The following is a 13096-nucleotide window of genomic DNA, read 5'->3' as shown; positions in this document are numbered from 1 at the left end:
GGACCTATATAATAGGCGGTGTCAGAGGAAAGCCCAAATTGTCAGAGACTCCAGTCACCTAAGTCATAGACTGTTTTCTCTGCTACCGTACTCGGAGCACAAAGTCTAGGACCAAAACGCTCCTCAACAACTTCTACCCCCAAGCCATAAGACTGCTGATCAATTAATCAAATGGCCACCGGACTATTAAATTTACCCCCCGCGTCCATTTGTTTTGTACACTGCTGCTACTCGCTGTTTATGCGTAGTCACTTCACCCCTACCTACATTTACAAATTCATTCTAACCTGTACCCCCGCACACTGACTCGGTATCGGTACCCCCTGTATATAGCCTCGTTATTGTTATGTTCTTGTGTTCATTTTTATTATTTTTTACTTTAGTTTATTTGGAAAATATTTTCTTAACTCTTCTTGAACTGCATTGTTGGTTAAGGGCTGGCTTGTAAGTAAGCATTTCACAGTAAGGTCTACACTTGTTGTATACGGTGCACGTGACAAATAAAGTTTGATTTGATTTGATAGGATGCTAGTCTATCGCAGGGCCTTACCCCCAATCTCCTTAATGCTGAGCGCCCGGCAAAATGCATCAAGTCCCATTTTTACAGTCTTTGTATGACTTGGCCGGTGATTGAAGTCCCAACCTTCCAATCTCAGGGTGGACACTATAACCAAAAGCCCCTGAGTTGGTTGAGGCTTTAACTGAAGTGCTACCAATTGTTCAGCTCACTACCTTTAACCATAATTTCCTGATATTGGGCATCGGTTCAGCAATGTGCCACACGTTTTGATGGTTTCCATGAGTAATCATTAGTCTTGACAATAGATCTACTCAGGTTGCCTTTCCTGTTTTCCCCTTTAACTTTGTACAGCAAATTCAGAGAATGGTGATTCGGAGTGAATAATGTTTTCCTCACACACTTTGCTATGTCCTATCCTTACTAGGCTCAAAGGGCCCTTGGTTGGCCACTTTAGAACCGGCCAGCTCAGCTATTTTGGAAAAGCCCCATCTCACACTTCCTTTTAGAGATTCCTTAGCATTGCTCAAGGCAAATCTGTACTTAAAATTCCCATATATACTTCATCTTCAAACAATTCACTACCTCACCTTGTTGGTGGACATTTCGGTAGCCCTTTCCACTCCTGTCATCACGTAAACGGGTTGAAAATGACAGATTTTGTCATTGTCAAACGCATAAATTGGAACGCAGTCGCTGTACAGTAACATGCTATACATGACGTCAGAGTTCCGGTTTTCCGCTTTACAGTTCAGTATGGTTTTTGACTAACAAACGTTATAAACTTGAGCACAGCGCGCGACAAGAAGATCCCCCATCCCTCCCACTAATTGTGCTACTTTTGCACATTTGTTATTCTCTGAGTGAGGGAAATGCTGTAAATTGAGAGAAGTCGATGTGTTCTGAAAGATGAGACATTGAGGATTATAATAAATACAGCTTTGATGTCATACAAGCAAACCACACACCCGTGAGTCCAAATGTGCACGTCACATTTCCATATTTGAAAACGAATGTAATTTACAGTGTCAACGTTTATGATCGCTATGTTTGATCCACAGTTAAAAGGATGACTGACATGTGTTATGCCCTGCCTGGGTTTTCCTGAACAGAATGAGCTTATGTTTGTCGTGTTGCATGCAGCGGAACACACACTTGAATGCACTCATGTCAGAACTCCATTCTATTACCACCAACATGACAATATGTTTGTCTGAAGTGCCTTTTGAAAGCCTAACACTAAGATCATATTTTATAACTTGTTAACCAACTTTATAACCATGTTGGCAAGAGAATAAGCTTTCAAATGATTCCCACCTCACCCAATTTGTAATTTATAATGGAACGTTTTTGGATTGCGTAAAGAAAAACAGTAATTGTGTGATTGTGGGGAATCCGGGCTGTGTTCCTATCAAAGCTAGGAGAGTTAAAAAAAATCACCTTATAGTTGAAGGCTCTTTCCTTGAGTCATACACATACATTGAAATTAGTTAAGAACTGTGCACAGTTTGGAGAGGTGGGCGGCCAATTGGAGACACCAGTTAGACCTCTCAGTCAAACCATTGTAATCGTTTTTTTCTCATCTTGCACCTACTCCAAAATGTCAATGAATATGTTACTGAATGTATCCAGAGTATTTTAAGATTTAGTTTTTGCCATATGCTGTGAAAAGTACAGTAAATGGAATATGCACATAAAATCAACAGTGTAATGTTTAGATTCAGTCTTGTGTCAGGTAAACTGTTGTGTCTTAACCTTTGGTGTGTTAATTTCCCCATAATCTCCAAAGTGTTTTCTTTCAATTGCTACCATGGTCATGCATATGCTTTTTATTGTTATTATGTTAGAAACATTTCAATATGGCCCAATTTCCACAAGTGTAAGGGGTTAACCATATGAAAACATCACCACAAATTTGTTGGTACGAGGGGCTGAAATTAGACTAGGGACAACAACAACTATGTAAAAATATATTTAATTTCAAAGCAAAATAGAAAATGGTGTTGAAAAGGCAACCAAATAGTCTAATTTGTTCCTCCAAAATCACATTTCACCAAACTAGCATTATGAGAGGAACATTCTTTTCTCCAACAAACACATTCCTGATACTCATATTTTTGACAGTCTTTTTCCGAAGTTCAAAGGCCTATGTGTCGGTCTGTGTAGGAGTAGGAGTGATAGCTGGAGTTTTATCCCTGAGGTGCGGACTTGAACTAAACCATCCTTGGAGTTTGAGAGTTGTCTATCTTCGGCTCATTCGTAGTGCACGGTTTGCATGCATTTTCAGACAACCCCGACCACCTTTCCCCTGCAAAAATAAATGGCATGTTAGGTCAATGTTTTTCATTAACATCAGAATTGATTTCTGGAAAATTCTGAAGCGGGAACCATCTGCGACCAACATATGAATACTACATGCATCTTTGTCTTTGGCTTAAATCCATGCTCATTCTCCCTTGTGGATAATACAAATAGTTTAGTGAAATCTAATGTCATTGATATCAACAAACCCTTCCTCGGTTTTTCCTTTAAAGGATATCTAAGCAGACTGAAAATGATATTAATAAATGCACGATGTCCCAACAGGGATCATTTTCCATTGTGTGTTCTCTCTCAAGAAGCTGTTTGACAGATTTTAGCATGTTTGAAAAATTGCCCTTAACTGATGGATGCCCATTATCGTGAATCTTCAAGTGATATGGTAAGAAAGTATTTTGTTATAGGCCTAGTATTGTTTTTATGCCATACTATCATTGTGAAATTACTATTTTTGTAAATGATATTGAATGCACAGCAACAGTAGACTATAATAACATGATGCAATACTAGCTGTCAAAGGTGCCACGCGCCCACTTCAGAACCATAGGCTACTGCCTGTCTACTACGTAAAATAAGTTAAATATATTTGAAGTTCATACTTGACATAGCACTGTCATGCACGCTTACCCCTTTCCGCTGGTTGCTCAAGCAAAAGGTGCAGATTGTTCTGGGTTGCTTCCCCTCGCCATCTCCTTGCACGCGATACACTGCACTCAAGCACGGCTGCCCATCCTCGCACCCGTCCCCAAGGACAAGAATGTTGGCCAAGTGCGAGATGTAGCTGGACGCCAACCGTAGCGTTTCAATTTTGGAGAGCTTTCTGTCCACCGGCTCCGTGGGTATGAGTGTCCGGAGCGCGGTGAAGGCGGTGTTAACGCTTTGGGTCCGGTCTCGCTCCCTGGCGTTGGCTGTGTTGCGCTGTTTGACCACAACAACCCCACCGACTCCCACCACGCGGGAAATCTGCCGACAAGTCTTCTCTGAAGAGGCACAGCATCCATAGCTCTGGTCTGAGCTGCCGTCGCTCTCGCTGCGGTTCCCCTCGTCGTCCGACATCATGTTGAAGTCAGGAGGATATGAGGAGAAGGGGTAAGTTGCCACCGGCCGAAGCATGGTAAAGGCCATGGTAAACTAAAGTATAATGAAACTATTCCCTAGAGAAGGCAACAGTTTAATTTGTGGGCATGGACAGCCGTGGAGACCAGAACGTGCATAAGAATTCCACCTCGAATAAGATTTTTTTTTTTGACATATCCCCGTAGGATGGTGTGGCCAGATGATCAACCGTGAGTGTGTGTAAACGTGCTTGAGTGAGCTCTTATAGCCTACTGTAGCTCTTCAGCAGAAGGGGAGGGGTTGTTCAGGCAAACCAATCTGTCCAAAAGGACCAATAACTGTCCAAAAGAAACAATTTCCCTCCAAAATGATATTATAGACTATAAACAACTTTTATAATTTGAATAGGTCAGTACCATTTTCATAAATTAAAGCATAATTTACATGATATGGTGGAATTTCAATTATTTATTGAATTCCCTTTAAACACTGTTTGACACTGGAGGCTGCTTTTGCCATTTAATTATGCACCACCATCAAAAAAATAGCTATTGTTATGAGAAAAACCTCTTGTCCAACATTGCACTAATTTAAATTGGCCTACCACCATTGTTGGATATTCAAAATATGTTATTAGTGTGATTATGCAAAACGAATGTGAGGTGTGGCACTCAAACCAAATCCTTTATATAAAAAATGTAGGTTTTGGTCAACATGGCAACAAGACAAGATATAAAAAGGTAAGTGCACTTACCAAAACTGCTAGAAAGCAAGCAATCTATAACCACAACAAATTGTTTATTATGTAGGCCCAAGTATACATATTACAGTTTATTATCATGTAATCAAACTAAAGTAGGCCTAGGATCATTGACAAGGGGGTTCTAAACTCTATCTCCTCTTACAAATAATAACACTTTACTTAAAGCATCCAGGTATGATGCTTTATAAGTTATGTATAACTTCACAACATTACAATGTCTTATAACAAGGTATATGTTATGTCTCTCTATGGGTATTAGTCTAAGGCCCCTGTGACAGATTCTGTCCTCAGAGGCCAATCTAAGAGTGGCACAACGGTGAGCCCTGGTTAGTTTGTTTAAAGGGTTAAGTGAGCTGGGTAAATAAACAGGCAGCAGATGCTGGAGGTGATCAAGCCCTCCACTTTCTCTGCTTGTGGCCCCAAATGGCACCCTATTCCCTATATAGTGCACTACTTTTGATGGACCCTGATAAAAAGTAGTGCACTATAAAGGGAATAGGGTGCTGTTTGGGATGCGCACACGGAGTGCGGAAAAGCAAATGGCTTCCAGATTCTCTGGTGTGTGCCATCAAAGGGCCTGTTTGGCTTGCTTTACAAACACAACCTCTGACACATCGAGCCACCGGCAGACCCTGCTGCCTCTGGCACTAGCTCAGCTGCACCAACAATGCTGACCTGCAGAAGACCCAGTGCACACTCATAAATTGGGACACCGCAAGCCAAGGTCATTTTTACTGCTCCTCAGCCAGCCAGCAACACGACCCCTTACTCACTTTCCCCGAGCTCACAGTTTGGAACCGTAAATACTTTGCCCCCCCTGCACCAAGGAATACCACTTAAAACTTGTTGAGGTGATTAACTAAGGGACATTTAGTTTGCAGTCACAGTGTGCTCCAAAGTAGTGTTTGTAGGTGTACAATGAGAAGGTGGTATTTAAGTGCAATTTATAGACTATGGTGCAAAAAGTAATTGTTAATTTTTTAGGACAGAAAAATAAGAAATAAAAAACGACATTTGCAAGAAACCACAAGTTGTGACCATTACATGACAAAAGAAAGTAAAAATCAAGATAATGTTTTTAAGTGATGTCTGTATAGGCAGGCAGCTGAACAGTGTCACAACAGGCCTGACAAATATCTCCCTTTAGGACAATATACCAACTCCTCCTGACTGTTTTCTCTCTTGGACAACTCCTGCACTGTTTTGAGTGATGTTATGGTGACCACATCGTGAGTCAGACCCAATATTGTAATAGAGCCAGCAGAGCGCTGCCATGATGACCCGCCAGGGTTAGATACTCTCTATAGTCAGGCGTGTTGACTCATGGAAGCCTCGGAGAAAACAGATGAAACCCCGACCCAGAGCAGCTCTAGCCTGGTCCCAGATCTGTTTGTGCTGTTTTGCCAACACCTGTGGTCATGAAGTCATCACACACTCTTAGATAAAAAGGTTATATCTAGAACCTAAAAGGGTTTTTTCGACTGTCCTCGTAAGAGAACCCTTTGAAGAAAACGTTTTAGTTCCAGGTAGAACTATTTTGGGTTCTATGTAGAATCCTTTCCACAGAGGGTTCTACATAGAACCCAAAAGGGTTATACCTCAAACCAAAAAGGGTTCTCCAACGGGGACAGCTGAAGAACCCTTTTGGAACCCTTTTTTCTAAGAGTGTAGGACTTGGCAAGACAACACAAACAGATCTGGAACCAGGCTAGAGTAGCTACACCGAATATCACCCTGCCAGCTGCAGCTCTCCTAGAATATTGGGGGCATACAATAGATTTTAATATTGACAATAGTTCCAGCATGAGGTTTATGTACAGAAAAGTAAATGCAGTGGTAGGATATGAGGTCTGAATAACATTTCAGGTGTCTATATCACTCATTCAAAGAGACTGCTCCAATAGAAGTGGTTATTGCTGCAAACATCACACCGTTTTTGTGGAGGAGGTGCATCATGAGGATGTCTGTATTAAACAGAACGTCGCTGCCCCTCCCGCCTGTGGGGAAAACAAGGTTAACTAGGTTACTCCATTGGCCCACAGCAAAAACATGACATTTTTCAAACACAATTCTCTTGTTGTCTGCTTGTTTAAATCAATGACAAAGCTACGTTTAAGAAAAGTACAACATGTCTAAAGATGACTTTTCAACATTGCCTTCTCCCTAGCATTTTCACTACTTATAAAAACCTAATATTGTAGGGCTTCTCTCATGACCCTTGTCATGGCGGTGCTAGCAGCCACGTGTGTGAGTGCTAACTAGCTACCGACTGGAACATTAAAGCTAGCCAAGACCAATAACACAAACAAACAGACTATACAGTCAGCTAGAAATAGTGACTGGAGTTACAAACGGACTAAACAAGTCTTACCTGTGATGAAATGTTTCCCACACACATAGCTACGTGTAGCCTACTTGGGCACCGGGTCCCCACATTCCCCACTCTCCCACCCCGAATAGCCTGAAGCCACAGGGCTCTTCTCGCACCCTGTATTTCCCTACGTGGGAAATGTTATTTTCCCCCAATTTGTGGGCGTGGTCGAGGGAAATTCCTTATTATTACTTGACTACTGACTGAGACTATTTAATACTGAAACACATCAGTTGTCATGGTTGTTATATAACGTATTAAATATAAGAACATGACACTTTTTATTCTACTTTAATCTCTATCAATACCATTGTTTCCAGTTTGTCCCTCAGTTCATGCAACTTGGTAGGACTATAAAGTAGCAAGACTCTACTTTTTTTGACCCCTTAAATGTGACCTAAAGATGAGGCTTTCAATCTAACCCTCCCCCCTCTTTTTTTCTCCCTGCCTCCCTCTCTCCCGCCTTCCCAAAGATACTGATCGTCTTACACAGCTTTCGACATGCTGAGTTATCTGGACAGGTGGGAGTGTCAGTTAAAATCAGCACTAAATGGCCCTATACTTCAGTAGTCTGACTACACCACAATGTATTTACCCTAGTTTCACTTTATTTCAGGATTACATGAACAAATTATGAAAAATGTACATGTTTGAGACTGGTCCAATGAGATAGGTGCAATGTTCCCTCAAAACATTATTTTTAAAATCATAATGTAGGCCTACCAGAGTGGCCTACCATCCAAAACAATGGAGAAAATGCATCCCATAACATTTTAACATGGAAATAGCTGTTCTATTATTCAGTCTACAGTAGCAGCCAATGTGTGGTGTTCAATGTAGGTCTACATTCCATGAGACAAAAAAAACATGCAGGGCTTGACATTAACCTGTTTATTCACTTGTCCTTTAGAGGTGACTGGAAATGGAGGTGAGTGAAATGTTGTATTGTGTTTGATCAATCAATCAAATTTATTTTTATATAGCCCTTCGTACATCAGCTGATATCTCAAAGTGCTGTACAGAAACCCAGCCTAAAACCCCAAACAGCAAGCAAAGCATGTGAAAGAAGCACGGTGGCTAGGAAAAACTCCCTAGGAAAAACTCCCTAGAAAGGCCAAAAACCTAGGAAGAAACCTAGAGAGGAACCAGGCTATGAGGGGTGGCCAGTCCTCTTCTGGCTGTGCAGGGTGGATATTATAACAGAACATGGTCAAGATGTTAAAATGTTAAAATGTTCATAAATGACCAGCATGGTCAAATAATAATAATCATAGTAGTTGTCGAGGGTGCAACAAGCACGTCCGGTGAACAGGTCAGGGTTCCATAGCCGCAGGCAGAACAGTTGAAACTGGAGCAGCAGCACGGCCAGGTGGACTGGGGACAGCAAGGAGTCATCATACCAGGTAGTCCTGAGGCATGGTCCTAGGGCTCAGGTCCTCCGAGAGAAAGACAGAAAGAGAGAAAGAGAGAATTAGAGAGAGCATATTTAAATTCACACAGGACACCGGATAAGACAAGAGAAATGCTCCAGATGTAACAGACTGACCCTAGCCCCCCGACACATAAACTACTGCAGCATAAATACTGGAGGCTGAGACAGGAGGGATCAGAAGACACTGTGGCCCCATCCGATGATACCCCGGACAGGGCCAAACAGGCAGGATATAACCCCACCCACTTTGCCAAAGCACAGCCCCCACACCACTAGAGGGATGTCTCCAACCACCAACTTACCGTCCTAAGACAAGGCCGAGTATAGCCCACAACGATCTCCGCCATGGCACAACCCAAGGGGGGGGGGGCGCCAACCCAGACAGGAAGACCACGTCAGTGACTCAACCCACTCAAGTGACGCACCCCTCCCATGGACGGCATGGAAGAGCACCAGTAAGCCAGTGACTCAGCCTCTGTAAAAGGGTTAGAGGCAGAGAATCCCAGTGGAAAGAGGGGAACCGGCAAGGCAGAGACAGCAAGGGTGGTTTGTTGCTCCAGCCTTTCCGTTCACCTTCACACTCCTGGGCCAGACTATACTTAATCATAGGACCTACTGAAGAGATAAGTCTTCAGTAAAGACTTAAAGGTTGAGACTGAGTCTGCGTCTCTCACATGGGGAGGCAGACCATTCCATAAAAATGGAGCTCTATAGGAGAAAGCCCTACCTCCAGCCGTTTGCTTAGAAATTCTAGGGACAATTAGGAGGCCTGCGTCTTGTGACCGTAGCGTACGTGTAGGTATGTACGGCAGGACCAAATCGGAAAGATAGGTAGGAGCAAGCCCATGTAATGCTTTGTAGGTTAGCAGTAAAACCTTGAAATCAGCCCTTGCCTTAACAGGAAGCCAGTGTAGGGAGGCTAGCACTGGAGTAATATGATCAAATTTTGGGGTTCTAGTCAGGATTCTAGCAGCCGTATTTAGCACTAACTGAAGTTTATTTAGTGCTTTATCCAGGTAGCCGGAAAGTAGAGCATTGCAGTAGTCCAGCCTAGAAGTAACAAAAGCATGGATTAATTTTTCTGCGTCATTTTTGGACAGAAAGTTTCTGATTTTTGCAATGTTACGTAGATGGAAAAAAGCTGTCCTTGAAACAGTCTTGATATGTTCTTCAAAAGAGAGATCAGGGTCCAGAGTAACGCCGAGGTCCTTCACAGTTTTATTTGAGACGACTGTACAACCATGATGCAAGAAAACACTTTACAAAATAAAATAAATGATTATTCCCAGAGAATCAGATGAAAATGTATGCTACCCTCTGCCTATTAGCTACTTAGCTTATTCAAGCCTATCTCAAAATACAACACTGCCCCTTTAAGACATAAAAAATGCTCTTTACCTGACCTGTTTTTCAAATATGGCTAGAAATGTACATGTTTTGTGTTCTTGTAGGAAGCAATCACTCTCCCAATGTTGACCAGAAATGAGATAGAACAGGGCCAATAACTCCACACAACTAGCAATGAATATGAACATACAGTAAGTGTACACGTGGCTACATGCAGCTCTCGCTTTGATCTCAAAACAAGCACATCTACTCAAGACTGCTGGTGCCTGTCAATGCAATAGAATCCTAGAATCCTAATCTGATGCTCTTTGTAAAATCTCTTGCATAGGTTTTGCATACTAAGTCTTGCATAGTTAGTTTTATTTGGGTATGTTGCATTGAAAGTAGCTAATATCAACCCCTCTGAATCAGAGAGGTGCACTTATCGAGGTGCCCTTATCGAGGTGCCTTTATCGAGGTCCCTTATCGAGGTCATTGGGGCCCGGGGAGCAGTTGTTGTGAGGGTTATCTGCCTTGCTCAAGGCCAGAACAGCAGATTTTCTGGTTTGAGATAGTACTTAGATATGTTTCCTATATAATAACAATGTCTTTTGTTACATTGTAGGATAGATTCAAAAACAGCAAACATTTCCTATTATAGGTGACAGTTTCTCAAGGTTACACTTGCTTGGTCAAGTATTGACCTGGGGACATTTGGGTGGTATTTTTGGTGGGACGGACGGATATCCAAACGGAGCAGGTGCCGAGGTTTGATACTGCGTTTGATGAACTAACTATCATGTCATCATCATCTCCTCTGAGACCCTCATCTCTCCCAGACAGTTTGGAGGTCAACCCCTCGATCACAACAGGAAGTTTTCTCACACGCGACGATTCTTTGGAGAAGCCTGCTAACAGGCTTTAATGGTCGCCTGGCCTTGTCTGCGGTTCCTCTGACCCACATTAGACAGCTTCCTCTTGGATCGCATGGGACCTCGGGACCCTTGTCTCAACTCCATGGTGTTCACGGGCCGGCTAGTTTATCAGGCTGGAGAATCTACAAGAACATACAAGGCGGGTCATAAAAGCTCCTTTTTTATGATCCTACTTCCAAGGTTGAAGATTTGATCAGATTTAGTAAAGGTAGGCTATAAAAGGTCCCTTCCGCTTTATCCCTCTAATGTAATGTGCTCTTGATTTGGGCCGCTTGTATCCTTAGTCGCGATTGGCTGAGAGTGGACCTGGAGTGGGGATACGGACTCTTTTGTTAATTGTTTTGATGTTTTTTTTAAATGTATAGTGTGTGTGGGGTTTGGCTGTTTTTAATAGCTAGGTACATCCTTTTCATGGACTGTGGTTTAGAATAGCGCGTGTATGTGGGATGGGTGTTTATGTGTGTGTACGGACCGCATTGTGTCTAAAAATAGTCATCTGGAGTGCACTGAGACACATAGCTGTACTTTCCCATGGGGGACCCAGTGGCCGGGGGCCGAGAAGGGAAGTTTCTGGGCCCCCGTCTGGGCCAGAGGGGGGAAAGGGGCCTGGTTCTCATGACACCTGACCCAGTCCACATCCTGTCCTCAGCCCCACAGCGTGGTGTGGTCAGGGGGCCGAGCCGAGCCATTGGAGAGCCTCTGACCCAAACTAGATCCGGATGGGTCTCTGACTGGCTCTCTGACTGGCTCTCTGGAGGCACAAGCATGGGGGAAACACACTACTGTCACACCCTATATTGTGGTTTTCCCTATGTACTGTATACTAAGGACTGACTGGTTGGTCGTACAAACCTTGTTTGTTTGATGGATCCTGATTCATAAAAGTGGTAGCCCCCTCTGCTGGTCAAGAGAAGAGCTACAGTTAAAGTAAATCACTGATGGTTGGTTGTCTGTTATTTGTTAGTTGAATTAACTCAAAGATGTTGTGTGAAGCAAGAAGGATTCAAACAAAATATATTCTGAATTCGTTGATACTTTTGTTTTCTTAATGGCTTATGTGTCAGGTAATATTACCTCGAGTGAACATGTGTGTTGAGTCGATGATGGTTGACCCATTGAAAATGGAACACGGCACAGACAACAACTTAGTGAAAATATGATATTTTAATCATTAATATTACTTGGTAAAAGTTCAAGGCATTTTTTCAAGGCTTTTCATGATTACATACAAAGTTGAGTACAATTCAAATTCAACAGCTGTATTGTAGACCTACATAGGACAAATAATGAATGGTACCAATCCTTAATAATGGTATAACAATTTCACTCTGTCTTTACATGTCTAACTATCACATTGTAGCTTACAATTATATCCTTTGCATAGATTCAAAAACAAAGGGGCATATTAATAATTTTCTACATAGAACACGAATATAACAATTATTGTGAATGAAATCAGATATAGCACTACTTAGTCTCAGAAATATATTACAGCATTCTATAAGATGTTCAATTCATAAATCAAATCAATTAACAACATCACCAATCAATTCATCATTTGATAAATAAATAAATACATGAATGAAAAAATTTATAAATAAACAAATACAGTGGGGCAAAAAAGTATTTAGTCAGCCACCAATTGTGCAAGTTCTCCCACTTAAAAAAATGAGAGAGGCCTGTAATTTTCATCATAGGTACACTTCAACTATGACAGACAAAATGAGAAAAAAAATCCAGAAAATCACATTGTAGGATTTGTAATGAATTTATTTGCAAATTATGGTGAAAAATAAGTATTTGGTCAATAACAAAAGTTTATCTCAATACTTTGTTATATACCCTTTGTTGGCAATGACACAGGTCAAACGTTTTCTGTAAGTCTTCACAAGGTTTTCACACACTGTTGCTGGTATTTTGGCCCATTCCTCCATGCAGATCTCCTCTAGAGCAGTGATGTTTTGGGGCTGTCGCTGGGCAACACGGACTTTCAACTCCCTCCAAAGATTTTCTATGGGGTTGAGATCTGGAGACTGGCTAGGCCACTCCAGGACCTTGAAATGCTTCTTACGAAGCCACTCCTTCGTTGCCCGGGCGGTGTGTTTGGGATCATTGTCATGCTGAAAGATGCAGCCACGTTTCATCTTCAATGCCCTTGCTGATGGAAGGAGGTTTTCTCACGATACATGGCCCCATTCATTCTTTCCTTTACACGGATCAGTCATCCTGTTCCCTTTGCAGAAAAACAGCCCCAAAGCATGATGTTTCCACCCCCATGCTTCACAGTAGGTATGGTGTTCTTTGGATGCAACTCAGCATTCTTTGTCCTCCAAACACGACGAGTTGAGTTTTTACCAAAAAGTTATATTTTGGTTTC

General features: G+C 42.1%; 1 protein-coding gene across 1 annotated transcript; it reads right to left on the bottom strand.

Annotated features, from left to right (window-relative positions):
• Positions 1-2476: 2476 nt before the first annotated feature.
• LOC106583627 (transcription factor 15) lies at positions 2477-4127 on the bottom strand. The gene is made up of 2 exons (XM_014168016.2): positions 3464-4127; positions 2477-2825 (listed from the first exon to the last, which is right to left on the bottom strand). The coding sequence occupies exons 1-2, from the start codon at positions 3959-3961 to the stop codon at positions 2760-2762; spliced, it is 564 nt and encodes a 187-aa protein (XP_014023491.1). The 5' UTR covers positions 3962-4127; the 3' UTR covers positions 2477-2759.
• Positions 4128-13096: the final 8969 nt, after the last annotated feature.

This window comes from Salmo salar, chromosome ssa22, assembly GCF_905237065.1.
Source record: "Salmo salar chromosome ssa22, Ssal_v3.1, whole genome shotgun sequence".
Classification (NCBI taxonomy): domain Eukaryota; kingdom Metazoa; phylum Chordata; class Actinopteri; order Salmoniformes; family Salmonidae; genus Salmo; species Salmo salar.
The sequence above is the reverse complement of the archived record's forward strand: the minus strand, read 5'-3'. Positions and strand labels throughout refer to the sequence as shown.